This window comes from Oncorhynchus clarkii, chromosome 8 (assembly GCF_045791955.1).
Source record: "Oncorhynchus clarkii lewisi isolate Uvic-CL-2024 chromosome 8, UVic_Ocla_1.0, whole genome shotgun sequence".
In the NCBI taxonomy this organism is placed as follows: domain Eukaryota; kingdom Metazoa; phylum Chordata; class Actinopteri; order Salmoniformes; family Salmonidae; genus Oncorhynchus; species Oncorhynchus clarkii.
The window spans coordinates 29,796,815-29,812,445 of NC_092154.1; the positions used below are offsets into that span (position 1 = coordinate 29,796,815).

Consider the following 15,631-nt stretch of genomic DNA (forward strand, 5'->3'; position numbering starts at 1 on the left):
GTTTGCTCATGAGTATAATTAATTGGCTGACCCCTCCTGATAACCTGGATGGAATTGTGTGGTCCTTTCTTAACTCATGGGAAGTTATAACCAGTTCACTACTTTAAAATGGTGGAAGTCCTCAATGGCAATGTCCATGCAAAAACTGGTTATGTAGTGATCTCTATCTCTCTATGATCCCCACACTGAGGTTGTGACCAGATTCTACAGGGTTCTGCTATTTAGAACATTATTTGGTAACACTTTACATTAAGTTGCCCTTTTTACTATGTAACTAACACATTAATAACATGGTAGTTAAATAGGTTTTGACCATGTAATTACATGGTAATTGGTGTGTTGTGGAATTAATTACAACACAATTGGAGCAAGGAATGTGTAATTACACTTTCACTTGCTGAAGGTTATTCCACCTGTGTTATTACTGTGTTCCACATGTGTTATACCACATTTTCTTGTTCCACTATGTAACTGTTTTGTAATTACACATTTGAAAGTCACCTGTAAATTACCATGTTAATGACTCAAACCAAAATATTCAATATAGACAAGAAAAATACAATAATTTGTGTGTTATTAGTTTAAGCACACTGTGTCTATCGTCGTGACTTAGATGAAGATCAGATAAAAAATGTTGACCAATTTATGCAGAAATGCAGATCATTCCAAAGTGTTCACCGTATTTACATTTTTGCATTAGTAAATGCCTTCTCTGTGAAGTGCACGTCTGCAATAACTCAATTCGCCCTTGCACTCCTTCTAAACAACGCAAATTGAAAAAACTTGACAATGGGTAAATTCCACAGAAATTAGTACACTCTGTTCATAACAGATTATAGCTTTGGAAACAGAAAACTGTATAGAGATTCGGGCTGTCCCCGACCCCAAAAATATATTTGTCGACCGAGTGTCGTCTGTTCTTTCAACCAATCGATTGTTTGACATTTTTAAACATGTATTTTTCCATACATTCTATGTGGTTTAATAAATTCAACTATATGCACTGAGCTTGTCTAAAGCTTTAAGAGCTCTGTTTGATGAAATAATTAAGACACACAAATGACTAGAGGGAGTCTGACCGCAATCGATATGGTTGTGCCGCCTGCGCTTTTAAAAAAAAAGACAGCGAGTAAATGTGTGACTAGCACCGATTGTCTCTCTCTCCTCCCAGCTACATCAACCTCCTCAGAACATTAACAGTGTTTATGGTGCTGTCCGTGTTGCTGAAGCTGCAACATAATTACAGACATTTCTGACTGAAATGTTTTGTTACCGAAATCCCTCAATTGTTTCAGAAAAATATTCCCTATTTCCTCAAACCTTGCTCTCTTTATGTGACATATCATATCATAGCATATCATAATCATATGACTAAATTGGTTATAACAAACTCTGAACATGATAACACACTTGACAGTAAAATGGATGCAGAGGACGTGACAAATAAACTCAAAATAGGGGAATGTTTCTCAGGAGGTAAAGGGGAGGTCAGATGCGTGGAATAAATTTGACTAGTTGTGGAAAATACTGGAGATCAAGAAAAATAAGGAAACGAGCAAGCGCTACATAGATATTATGTGTGCCAAACAGGTGCTGTTAGATTACAATATAATTGTTCCTGACCCACTGGAATTGTGATACAGTGAATTATAGGCAAGATGGGACATAAAGAGGGACTTTATCGAACTGAACAAACATTTATTGTGTAACAGGGCCTCTTAAGAGTGCAAATATATGAAGATCATCAAAGGTAAGTGATTAATTTTATCGCTATTTCTGACTTTTGTAATTCCTTTACTTGGTTGTAAAATGTTTGTATGCTTTTGTAAACTGGGTGCAGTCCTCAGATAATGTATAACACTTATATTTTTATGAATGTTTAATTTGACTATTTCTGTATTTTGAATTTGGTGCTCTACAATTTCACCGGATGCTGCCCAAAGGAAGTTAAAACTCGGTTTTCAACCACTCCACAAAATTCTTATTAACAAACTATAGTTTTGGCAAGTCGGTTATGACATCTACTTTGAGCATGACACAAGTAAGTTTTCCAACAATTGTTTACAGACAGATTATTTCACTTATAATTATAATTCACTGTATCAGAAGTTTACATACACTAAGTTGATTGTGCCTTTAAACAGCTTGGCAAATTCCAGAAAATGATGTCATTGCTTTAAACAAAACAAATGCCCAAAGAACAAGTGAGGCAGCATAAAGTACAACAACCAAGTACAAAGTACCGGCTGCCACAAAGCACGGGTACAAACCAAAACCCGGTGCAAACCAGCCGGAAGCGTGCCAACCTTGACAATAAACAATACCCCAAACAGACATGGAGGGAACAGAGGGCTAAATACACATAGTAATTATGAGGAGATGTAAACCAGGTGTGCAGGAAAACAAGACAAAACAAATGGAAAATGAAAGGTGGAGCGGCGATGGCTAGAAGACTGGTGACGTCGAACGCCGCCCGAACAAGGAGAGGGAACGACTTCGGCGGAAGTCGTGACATCTCTCTACTATTATTCTGACATTTCACATTCTTAAAATAAAGTGGTGATCCTAACTGACCTAAGACAGGGAATTTTTACTCAGATTAAATGTCAGGATGTCACACCCTGACCATAGTTTACTTTGTATATTTCTATGTTTTGGTTGGTCAGGGTGTGAGCTGAGTGGGCATTCTATGTTTCATTGTCTAGTTTGTCTATTTCTATGTCTGGCCTGATATGGTTCTCAATCAGAGGCAGGTGTTAGTCATTGTCTCTGATTGGGAACCATATTTAGGTAGCCTGGGTTTCACTGTGTGTTTGTTGGTGATTGTTCCTGTCTCTGTGTTGTTCACCAGATAGGGCTGTTTTGGTTTTTGTTACGTTCTTTGTTTTGTAGTGTTTGTATCGATTCGTGTTTTACGTTTGTTTATTAAACATGGATCGCAATCTACACGCCGCATTTTGGTCCGACTCTCTTTCACACCTAGAAAACCGTGACACAGGAATTGTGAAAAACTGAGTTTAAAAGTAATTGGCTACTTATTATTATAATGATGATCATAACAATAATAGTAGTAATAATAACAATAAGAAAGAGATCAAGAAAAAGGAGGGTTATTTTTCTGACAATTTGGAACAGTTTAAACAACACTAAATAAATAATAAGTAATACCAGAGAGGGTGTTCTAATGGAAAAAACAAGTGCAACCCTTGTATTACAGCCTAGCAAATATTAAAAACAGTAAAAATTATGAAATTGTTTATCCGAAATGTTGTGGTTGTGTGAGGATTGGAGCTCACTGAATTAGTAGGCTATTAAACAAACACTCAAACAGGAAACACAAGCAGGATCTGTCTTATTTCTGTAGATATATATGGATGATTTATAAAGTCAGGCACATTTAACAGTTAGGCTATTGATTATAGACCAAATTAAGATGGGGTTTCCTCTCTCCTCACTTTTCTTAGACAATTAAGGCAAGGGCTGTTTTCTCGTCTTCTGACTGTGCTCCTGACTCCGCCACATTGTTCTCAACACCAATCTGCTTGTTAACTTTGCTATTATGCACATAGCAACATAGTCTAGGAAAAGGCACCAATTTAACAGCACACTGATGTTTCAGAACCGCAGACAGCGAACACTATCAAACGCAGGAGAAAGTGCATTTGTTATAAAATAATGCTGTTTTTATTCATATTGCACCATTGTCCTTAACCATATATATTTTCAGTAGCACATGCCTTAGAGTACCATCCCCACATCCTCCACAATGGATTAGTCCACTCAGACTGGCGCGAATCAGAAAGCTGTCTTGTACACCATGATTTATTATTATTTTTTGCTACTGCTCGACTAAAGAAATCGCGGTCGACCAACAGCCTATCGACCAAACAATATAACAGTCGACTAAATGGGGTCAGCACTAATAGAGATCAAATGTTCCATTGATAAGAACATTTGCAGAATGTCGGCCAAAATCCATCTCGCTCCATCTTCACCTACTACTGAGCTTCCTCTCATCAACATATTTGGTAGTGAGTGGAAACACCAACCGGATGCTTCACATTTATACATCCGGTAAAATATCTGTCTCATTGTTCTATCTGTGGCTTAGCTAGCCAACGTCGCCATGACATCGCCTACAAGGGTGATCAGGGATTTCTACTGGAGAAGCAGTTTCTGCCTATCTTCATTCATACTGTACTGTCTTTGGACATAGCATGTGGCTTCCATTTTGGCTGCAAAGGAGAGTATGAGATGTCAGTGTGATGTCACTTCCTGGTGACAGCCCAGCGTTCTTCTGGCTTCTTATTTTTCTTATTTTGAATGTGCAAAAGTGCAATGTCAGTCACTAAATAGGGAACAAAAATGTTTCATGAGTTATGTAGCACTATATTGGATCACTCCAATATGGCTCTGCTGTCCCTCCACTCGGTTTGGCTTGTGCCATCTTGTTTGGGTTTGGTCCTTGTTTTTATTACTTGTGACAGAGTGAACCAACCTGGGCGATACTTGGTTTGGTCGAGCAGTATTGGCAGCGCTGAGGATTTGTCTTAGTTGTCTGTGTGACTTGTCTGTCCACCAACCTTCATGGTTTTAGCCTTCGGATCCGGGGAGCCGCCTACCCTGCAAGATCGGGAGACTGTGTACGTTTTGCTCCGGCAGACGTGCAGTTCTAACCTGAGAATGAGCTAGGTGTCCTGATGCGCATCACGGTTTCATCTCTCACAGGGCGCAGCCATCTTGCCTAGACTCTTGTGTGTATCACGGTGAATGAGCTATGCAAAGTAGCTAGCTTAACCAGAGTTGATCATTGCTGGACAAAGCACAGTTATAAACACACTTTTCCTTATGTCCTGCCAACCTGAACCCCCACGTCTATAGCAAGAAATAAGCTATAAACGTGTGTGAGGTAGAATGCCTTGCCCCTTCATGGTCAGGCAGTTCACTCTCCACGCCTCCTCCTTCAGATAATGTATGAGACAATGGCTGATATTGTAAGTCCGTTGTAATCTTTACTATTATACAGTATTGCACAGTGTTCACTATAGACATAGTACACTGTTGGCTTAATTCTTTCCTCAAAGAAAAGCTACAGCCATTCATGTCTCCTCTCCTTCAGATAATATATGAGACTAAGGCTGATACTGTATGTCCCATTCTATACTATCATACAGTATTGCATATTATATACTATAGACACAGTAATCTTACACTGTTGGTCTGAGTATATGCTAGCCTCACCATAGTGAGATTACACTGGTGTTGTTTTTTCACAGCTGAGTTGCGATAGTTTTCTGTCACTATTTTACAGTACAGACAGTAACTATCTTAGTTTCCCATGGAAACTCACATCTCAGCTCTATTACACTGAGGGTTTCAGTGTGTAGCTGTGTTTACTATAGTTTTTCTGTTACACTACTTTACATTACAGACAGTAACTATACTAGTTTCCATCATAAACTCCCATTACAGCTCTATTACACTGCTGTTTTTCACACAGTGTGTAGCTGGATACCATATTGGAAGGATACCATATCGGAGTGATCTAATAGCTCGCATAATCATGGTTACATTTGTAACATTTTTTTTTCTTTTTTTTAGATTTTGTAGAAGTGAGTTCACCAGGAAGTGATGTCATACTGACCTCTCACCTCTCACAAGCTCCTCTGTAGCCAAAATAGAAGCCACATGTTATTTCTGTCTCTTAATTTGTTGTGTTAATAAAGGTTTGTTATGTAAGTCTCAAAACAGTGAAATAATATTGTTAACTAAATGTTTCATAAGTTTAATGACGATTTTGTCTTTATTGACCAAGTTGGAAAACGCTTTGACATTGTGCCAGTGCTTACAGTAACTTGCTTTCTAGCTATCAACATTAATTAGCAAAATTCTAGCTAGCTAGCTTTACCACCCTGTGTTATTACATTTTTACCAACTAGTTAGTAGGTTCTACTAATAGTTCTTGCTTTGAATCTGAAATGGGGAATTGAATTTGAATGGTTTGAATATGAATCTTTGTCAAATCCACTAAAGAAAAGTCTAAATGTTCTCCTGTCTCCTTAATTCTCCTTGTTAGCCTATTGTCTGCAAAGGTTGTTACATTGTAACTACAAAGTCATAAACCATTTCACTTCACTTTATATTAAAGATGCACTATGTAACTTAGTGGGTGACCCAAAGTTTAATTTTTGCAACTTTTACTTTCGGGTTTTATACACCAGCTTCAAACAGTTGAAAATACAATGTGTTTTGTTAGTGAAAAGATATTTCACACCGGTTTAGATGATTGTCTATACTATACATCACATAAACTGAAATTCGGCAATCTCTCCATATTGCACCTTCAAGTTGCTTGCTCCTGGATAAGTACATTGCAAATACATGTATATCCCTTGTAACAACATTTTAATTAGAGATTTGGTTGACAAAGATTCTTACATAGTAAGTTCAATGTAAGTAAATGTTCTCCTAATGTTCTCCTGTCTCAATTTCTCCTGGTTAGTCCATTGTCTATAAAGATTGTTACATTGTAACTACATACATGTAGTAATTATAGAAGTTATGACCGACTGGGTTTCACTTCACTATAAGTTGCTTGCTCCCGGGTAGGTACATGATAACTACAAGTATATCCTATGTAACTGCATCATTCTTATCTTACACTCGAGCCAGCCTTTGATCCAGGTCAGAACACAGAAATAAACCTGTTGAAAATGACAGGTAGCTAATAACAGGGTGTGCATTGTTACACCTGTTGTTACCAGGTCCTAACATATTTATTAACCCGGGTTATTACATGCAGATTCAGTGGTAGGGGCACCTTGTAGTTGCGTGTAACTCGGTCACATTGTGGTTTGAGTTATTAACAAGGTAATTCACAGATGACTTTCAAATGTGTAATTGCAAAACATTAGTTACATAGTGGAACAAGAGAATGTGTAATAACATCAGTAGTTACATGTGTGGAATAAACTTCCAATTGTGTAATAACTGATTCCAAAACAACCCTGTTACAGTACCATGTAATTACATGGTAAAAACGTATGTAACTACCATGTTGTTAACAGTTATGACTGTATCAGCTACATAGTAATAGGGGCAACTTAATGTAAAGTGTTACCCATGATTTATTTTGTAGAAATGTATGCAGCGAGCCACACAAATAAACATATTTGTTGTTTACATTGGGTGAGATTGTATTGGATAGTATAACACCACCAGGTTGCAAAGGGAATAATATCGAGTTTGAGGGTGTGGCCTGTAACCCTTTCAGCTTTCTGCAAAGTCAAGTCTCCAAAGCTAAGTCTCCCAAAGTCACCCAAACCTTACCACAACTACTGCTATTTTTCATTACAGTGGCAGAAAAACAATAGCCTGGTTCCAGATCTGTTTATGCTGTTTTGCCAACTCCTAACTCCATTGTTATGCATGACAGCACACAGATCTGGGACCAGGCTAGAAAACTACCCTTTGCTCTGGGCACTATCTCCCCTTCCCCATCTCTGCTGAAGGATACTGTAGTTTCTCCAGGGCGTAGTTGTCGATGGTGCCCATGCTGTTGTACACCAGGGTGCTGCTCAGAAGAACAGCCAGGGAAAATATCCAGTTGTCATTACTATCGTCACCCTGTCAACACAGAAAGATGAGGTAGGTGTTACTGGAGTGATGAGTGAAATAAAGTCAGGGAGTAGTTCAAAGTTCAAGGAGAAAAAGTTAAAAGTTTGTATAATTTCAAAAATGTGCCTTTACTCTGCTGTATGTTTTATATGTACTATATGCATTTTCATTGCATACAATATTTTGACAATGAAGAGCCTCTTTTTAATCAGTACAGTAGTAGCCTTGCATGTAACTATGTTAAATGTATAACCTTGATCTCCCACCTTCTCCACATCCCCCAGCCCCTCTGTATCCAGCAGCACCAAGGTGTGGTCTGATTTTATTGGGTGTGGCACACACCACATCCAGATGCCCTTAGTCTGGGACTGAATTGTGGCTCCAAGGGCAAAACCTTGAGGAATGAGGATAATAGAACAACATTTTTAGTACATTTAGCTTTGGGCTAGAGGCAGCTGAATGAAGTGTAATAGTGTCACTTCTTTTTTTGTATATCGCTTTCAATTTATAGGCAAAACGCAAAGCTCTTTAAGTGCAGAAAATAAGTGCAAAAAGATCATTACAAATGTCATGTGCTTAACACAAAAAAAGACCAGTACAAGACATGCAGACAACCGACATGGGCAACCAGGTCCTCCCCACAAACATACAGTGCCTTGCGAAAGTATTCGGCCCCCTTGAACTTTGCGACCTTTTGCCACATTTCAGGCTTCAAACATAAAGATATAAAACTGTATTTTTTTGTGAAGAATCAACAACAAGTGGGACACAATCATGAAGTGGAACGACATTTATTGGATATTTCAAACTTTTTTAACAAATCAAAAACTGAAAAATTGGGCGTGCAAAATTATTCAGCCCCCTTAAGTTAATACTTTGTAGCGCCACCTTATGCTGCGATTACAGCTGTAAGTCGCTTGGGGTATGTCTCTATCAGTTTTGCACATCGAGAGACTGACATTTTTTCCCATTCCTCCTTGCAAAACAGCTCGAGCTCAGTGAGGTTGGATGGAGAGCATTTGTGAACAGCAGTTTTCAGTTCTTTCCACAGATTCTCGATTGGATTCAGGTCTGGACTTTGACTTGGCCATTCTAACATCTGGATATGTTTATTTTTGAACCATTCCATTGTAGATTTTGCTTTATGTTTTGGATCATTGTCTTGTTGGAAGACAAATCTCCGTCCCAGTTTCAGGTCTTTTGCAGACTCCATCATTCTTCCAGAATGGTCCTATATTTGGTTCCATCCATCTTCCCATCAATTTTAACCATCTTCCCTGTCCCTGCTGAAGAAAAGCAGGCCCAAACCATGATGCTGCCACCACCATGTTTGACAGTGGGGATGGTGTGTTCAGCTGTGTTGCTTTTACGCCAAACATAACGTTTTGCATTGTTGCCAAAAAGTTCAATTTTGGTTTCATCTGACCAGAGCACCTTCTTCCACATGTTTGGTGTGTCTCCCAGGTGGCTTGTGGCAAACTTTAAACGACACTTTTTATGGATATCTTTAAGAAATGGCTTTCTTCTTGCCACTCTTCCATAAAGGCCAGATTTGTGCAATATACGACTGATTGTTGTCCTATGGACAGAGTCTCCCACCTCAGCTGTAGATCTCTGCAGTTCATCCAGAGTGATCATGGGCCTCTTGGCTGCATCTCTGATCAGTCTTCTCATTGTATGAGCTGAAAGTTTAGAGGGACGGCCAGGTCTTGGTAGATCTGCAGTGGTCTGATACTCCTTCCATTTCAATATTATCGCTTGCACAGTGCTCCTTGGGATGTTTAAAGCTTGGGAAATCTTTTTGTATCCAAATCCGGCTTTAAACTTCTTCACAACAGTATCTCGGACCTGCTTGGTGTGTTCCTTGTTCTTCATGATGCTCTCTGCGCTTTTAACGGACCTCTGAGACTATCACAGTGCAAGTGCATTGATACGGAGACTTGATTACACACAGGTGGATTGTATTTATCATCATTAGTTATTTAGGTCAACATTGGATCATTCAGAGATCCTCACTGAACTTCCGGAGAGAGTTTGCTGCACTGAAAGTAAAGGGGGCTGAATCATTTTGCATGCCCAATTTTTCAGTTTTTGATTTGTTAAAAAAGTTTGAAATATCCAATAAACGTTGTTCCACTTCATGATTGTGTCCCACTTGTTGTTGATTCTTCACAAAAAATACAGTTTTATATCTTTATGTTTGAAGCCTGAAATGTGGCAAAAGGTCGCAAAGTTCAAGGGGGCCGAATACTTTCGCAAGGCATTGTAATTCTCCTGCCCTAATACATGGACTTATTCAAAATGTATTTTCAGTGTTGATATAGATTTACCAGACCAGGCCCACCTCAACTCAGCCCAGCTCTACACAGCACCGACCACTACCCTAGGGTCTGGCAAAAGAATGTTGGGGGTAGTGCACCACATGATGTAGTCCACACCATGTTTCATTCACATCATGAGCCTACACATGCTGAGAGTTTGGAACTTTGCCAGCCACACTGCCCTCCAAACCATGTTGTGGAAAATATTGAATCAAATACTTCTCAGATACCGGAGCTTGTGAATTCAAATAGACTTTCTTACAGAGAGCAACAAAGCTGAGCAATTCCATGGAAGAATGGTGGCAAATGACCTGATGGAAGTAACTTCATTAACATGTGGAATGGACTCATATGCTGTGTGTGTATAAATATGCTCTGGAAAAGTGTGTTTTCCACGGACCATTTAGGCTTCTGATATGTTTGTATTAAAAACGTATATTGAATTCACAAGTTCTTGTAAGTGTTATATTCTGAAACAAATCTTCACGACACTTCACATTAACAACATTTACAGTTGACCGGGGCAGCTCTAGCAGGGCAGAAATTTGATGAACTGACTTGTTGGAAAGGTGGCATCCTATGACGGTGCCACTTTGAAAGTCATTGAGCTGTTCAGTGTTTTGACACTTAATCACAAGTTTAAAGGTGACATTCTAGAAGCTACATCTTCACAAGACGGCAGATGGGTCATAGTAACTGTTAAACTTGACAATGCTATTTTCATCATCTGTAATGTATACGGACATAACTCACCTGCTCCTAATAAGACCCTTTTTACCCAATTTACCAGGAAAGTACAGGATTAAAGCAACAAATACTCAGAGGATTTTCTAATTATTTCAGTGGATTTTAATGAAACACCTGATGCATCTGCTGATCGTTTTCCTCCTAGAACCAGCCAAAACCCTCAAAATAGTAACATTATCATTACATTATGCAAGGATCTCTGTGTTGAGGATGCCTGGCGTTATTTCAATCCGGATGCTAAGGGTTATACCTGGACCAACAAATCTATGTCACGTAAATCTAGAATAGATTTATTCCTAATTTCCCTTTTTTTGTTACAATTTGTTATAGATGTAGATCATCAGTTGGCTCCCTTTTCTGATCATCACTTGATTTCCCTGAATGTACAAGCTACTAAAAAAATCTAAAGGTACTCGAGGATATTGGAAATTAAACAACACACTTCTTTAAGATACTGCTCTCATTGAAAACATCAAATCATTAGCTAAAGATATTTTTGCAAGGAAAGACTTGGGTCATGGAAGTAGATGGGAATTTTTCAAAAATAAAGTCATAATGGTAGCCATTAAACGCACCAAAGAGCTGATGCAATTAAAGAACCTTAGAGAAAAGGAGATGATGAGCAAGCTTGACAGTTTTCTAAAGAAAGATAGTCTATCTGAAGAAGAGGAGTCTGTGTTCAGGTCTTTACAACTAGAATTAGAACAGACTTACACGGATTTGGAAAATGGCGCCTTTGTAAGGTCAAGAGCAAAATGGATTGAAGAGGGGGAAAGAAACACTAGTTACTTTTTTGCACTTGAAAAGAGAAGCTACAGAAGAAAATCAATAACTGCACTCAAAATTAACAACGTTTTATGCAAAGATCCCATTACAATATCATCATTTGTCAATTCCTTTTATGAAAACCTTTACAGCTCTCAATTTCAGGAAGATGGTTGTGAAAGCTACATTTGCCACATTCAGAATTATGTTCCTGTAATTGAGGATGATTTCCACTCAGTTTGCGATTCACCTGTGTCAATTGAAGAAATTAGAGGCTCTGAATTCTATGAAAAAAGAGAAATCACCTGGCCCTGATGGCCTGACAGATGAAATCACCTGGCCCTGATGGCCTGACAGTTGAATTCTATAGACAGTTTTGGGAGTTACTAGAAGACCCGATTTTCAATATGTTTCAAGATTGCATTAAAAATGGGGAAATGGTCTCCACTATGAAACAGGGCCTTATTTCATTGATTCCGAAGCCTGATAAAAGACCCTTCTCTCATTGACAATTGGAGACCAATTACTTTATTAAATGTTGATTACAAATTGATTGCTCTGGTTTATGCCAAAATATTAAAGAAAGGAATTAGATACCATTATAAATTAGACTCAAACAGGATTTATGAAGGGATGTCACATAAGCTCCAACATTCGTTTAGTCTTGGACCTTATAGATTATTCAGATGCAATTGACTCAGATGCGGTTGTCCTATTTCTGGACTTCTGTAAAGCCTTTGACACAATTGAACATTCATTTCTCTTTAGGTCTCGTAAACTTTTTGGATTTGGTGAACATTTTATTAAAGTGATTCGCATGTTTTACAAAGATATAAATAGTTCTGTGCTACTAAACCTTAATACTTCCAAAATATTTAGTATCAACAGAAGTGTACGACAGGGATGCCCAATTTTGCCATTTTTATTCATTTTGGTTGTGGAACTTCTATCTTTAAATATTCTGAATAATGCACATTTGTATGGCTTAACCATTTTTAACAAAGAAATCAAAATATCCCAACTGGCTGATGATACTACTCTTTTCTTTAGAGACAAAGACCAGGTCGCACATGCCCTTAATGCTATAACAGCATTTTCTATTGCATCAGGATTAATGTTCAATGTTTCTAAATGTGAAATCTTATGTTTATTTGACTCTGATGATAAAGAAATAGAAAATATTCCTGTAAAAGACTGTGTTAAATATTTAGGAATACATCTGTCAAAAAACCACTTAGTCAGACAACATTTGAATTTCTCTCCTAAAATTAAGAGAACAAAAAATATATTTAATAATTGGCTACAAAGAGATATTTCTATACTTGGGAGAGTACTTCTGTCCAAGGCAGAGGGACTGTCTCGTTTTGTGTACCCCTCATTATCGTTATGTGTAAATCCAGCTACTTGTAAAGAGATCAATAAGACCTTTCTTGACTTAATCTGGAAAAATAAGTCTCACGAACTAAAAAAATCTGTCCTTTCTAACAAAAGAGCTGAAGGCGGTCTAGAAGTGTTGGATTTTGTTGACATAAATAACACTTTCAAGATAAACTGGTTGAAAAAATGTTTCATCGATACTGATTCAATATGGTATTTAATTCCAAATAATGTGTTTAATAAATTGGGAGGTCTTCAATTTTTACTGAAATGTAATTATATTCCTGAAAGATTACCTGCTAAATTGGCTAGGTTTCGCCAACAAGCTTAAATGGCCTGGAAAACATGTTTCCTGCACAATTTTTCCCCTCGTAAAGCTCTTTTGTGGAATAATTCAGACATAACTGTAAGGAATAAGTCATTGTTCTACCCCAGCTGGCATGAGAGGAATATTGACTTTGTTCTTGATATTTTCGACAACAAGGGTAATATTCTCACATATGAACAATTTATAACATGGAAAGAGTTTCCAATACCTTTCAGAGAGTTTATTTCTGTGATCAAAGCCGTTCCCAGTGGTCTAACTACACTTATGAAAAGTCATCTTAATTTTGAGAATGATCACAAAGTTTATCCAGAACTCAGATTGGAAGGCGTGGGCTTACTTGAGAAATCTTGTTGTAATAAATATATAAGACAAATTCTTCATTCACAAAACCAATTTACACATGGAGGAAAGTTTTTCTGGAACATGCTTATTCCTGACATGGTCTGGAAAAATGCCTGGTTAAGGCCTTACAAATACGGTATACCAAACAAAGTTAAGGAAGTGCACTTCAAAATGTAAGATATATCCATGTAATTCTATGATTTCCACATTTGTGGCTATTGATGATATCTGCGTTTTTTGTGAAAAAGAAGGTGAGAATCTGTCTCACTTGTTCTTTGAATGTAAATTTGTGGCAGAATTTTGGGAAAACCTTGCAAAGTACTTATTTACCATTATGAACACTGCCTATATTTTTTACATTAAATATATATTATGTTTCTATTGTAATGATAACAAAACCACTGAGATGATTGTTATTTTTTTAATTCTTGTTGCCAAATACTTTATACACAAACAAAAATGACAAAATTCTATACCAAAATTACATATTTTTCTGATTGAATTTAATTATCTTATTAAAACATTAACCCTAGTGAATAACAACAAGAATAACATCTTCATGAATCATTATAATAAGATATTTTCAGAGTGAATATAATTGCACTTAAATTGTTTATTTTTTGTATTATTTTGTTGATATTTTTTGTATGTTTGAGTATTGTTAATACCTGTGTTTGGTTTGCTAGACATGTTTGATGTAGCAATGTAAGTTGATTTTTGTATTATGAAAAAAAAAAAAAAAAAAAAAGCTAACACGGAACCCAAACCGGCTGCCCACGTGCACCATCACCTCATTGGTTATACCAACGTGGGTGACTGAAAGACGAACGAGGTTGGTGGCGGTAATGCACCTAATTTATGAAAGTTGTCAATCGCAATATAAAGTCAAGAGAAGAAAAAGACTAGAAGGAGGAGAGATGATTGGAAACGATTCGGTTGACCATTTTATGTGTGGATTAATTGTTGGAGTAGAGGAACTTATGCATTTCAGGTAAAATAACAACTCAATGTTTATATCCCAGGACAAATTAGCTAGCAACAGCAAGCTAGCTAAATAGGACAAATTAGCTAGCAAGTGCAAGCTAGCTAGCTGAATTGCCATAAAGGTTTAATGCTTTTCGACCTATCTCCAAATTAATGTAATTGGTTCAGAGTTTGTTTGATATTTTAACCTGCGTGTCCTGATCACGTTTGGTGCCGGTCACAACTTGCAGACTTGTTTACGTGTTGTTGTGCGGTTTGTGCATTTAATTGCCAACCTTACTTTGCTACCTGACAACTTTACGGTTTTTACTTTTTAATTACCGTTTAAATTTTTGTTTTTTCCCCTCACTCATCTTTCTCACTCCGGATGCTTTATCTGGACGTGGTTCGTCACGACCTCCAACAGCCGAAGCTAAGCAGTAACATTAACACGATGCCTTCTAATTGCAGTCGCTGTTGCAAGCCCAGCTTCAGACGCAATCGTTAGGCAAGGGTAATTTCAGTGTAGGAAAGGATGAAACAGCGTCTGTGCCACCAGTAAGTACAGATAGTAACGTTAGTATAAATCCCCTCGCACGGTCCCCGCAGCCAGACAACTTTCTCATGGTTTCTGGAGGGAAATGCTGTAGGAATGCTCAACCGGTGTCGCTCATTCAGCCGACAGAAACTTTCAACCGGTTTCCCCATTAAGCAGCGAGTCGGAGTCTGAGGCCGAGCCTTCTCTTGTCTCTACGCCTCCCGTTACGGGGTCTGAGACGCCGAAGCTTCCCATCATTAGCTCTGACAAATTGAAAACCCTAGTCATTGGCGACTCCATTACCCGCAGTATTAGACTTAAAATGAATCATCCAGCGATCATACACTGTTTATCAGGGGGCAGGGCTACCGACGTAAAATACTTTTTGTAACTAGGGGGCAGTATCTTCATTTTTGGAAAAATAACATTCCCAAAGTAAACAGACTATTTTGTCAGGACAAGATGCTAGAATATGCATGTAATTGACAGCTTAGGTTAGAAAACACTCTAAAGTTTCCAAAACTGTACAAATATTGTCTGTGAGTATAACAGAACTGATATTGCAGGCGAAAGTCTGAGAAAAATCCAATCCGGAAGTGACTCATGTTTTGAAAGCTCTGCGTTCCGATGCGT

The 15,631-nt window shown here is 37.9% G+C and overlaps 1 protein-coding gene across 2 annotated transcripts in view; it reads right to left on the bottom strand.

The window, feature by feature from the left end:
• LOC139415628 (guanylate-binding protein 1-like) overlaps nucleotides 1–15,631 on the bottom strand; it is a 33,034-nt gene that overhangs the window by 9,693 nt on the left and 7,710 nt on the right. For both annotated transcript variants that reach the window (XM_071163741.1, XM_071163742.1), the window contains exons 3-4: nucleotides 7,884–8,011; nucleotides 7,517–7,626 (exon numbers count right to left, since the gene is read on the bottom strand). In XM_071163741.1, the coding sequence (XP_071019842.1) occupies nucleotides 7,517–7,626; nucleotides 7,884–8,011 (238 nt within the window). The remainder of the gene's footprint in view (nucleotides 1–7,516; nucleotides 7,627–7,883; nucleotides 8,012–15,631) is intronic.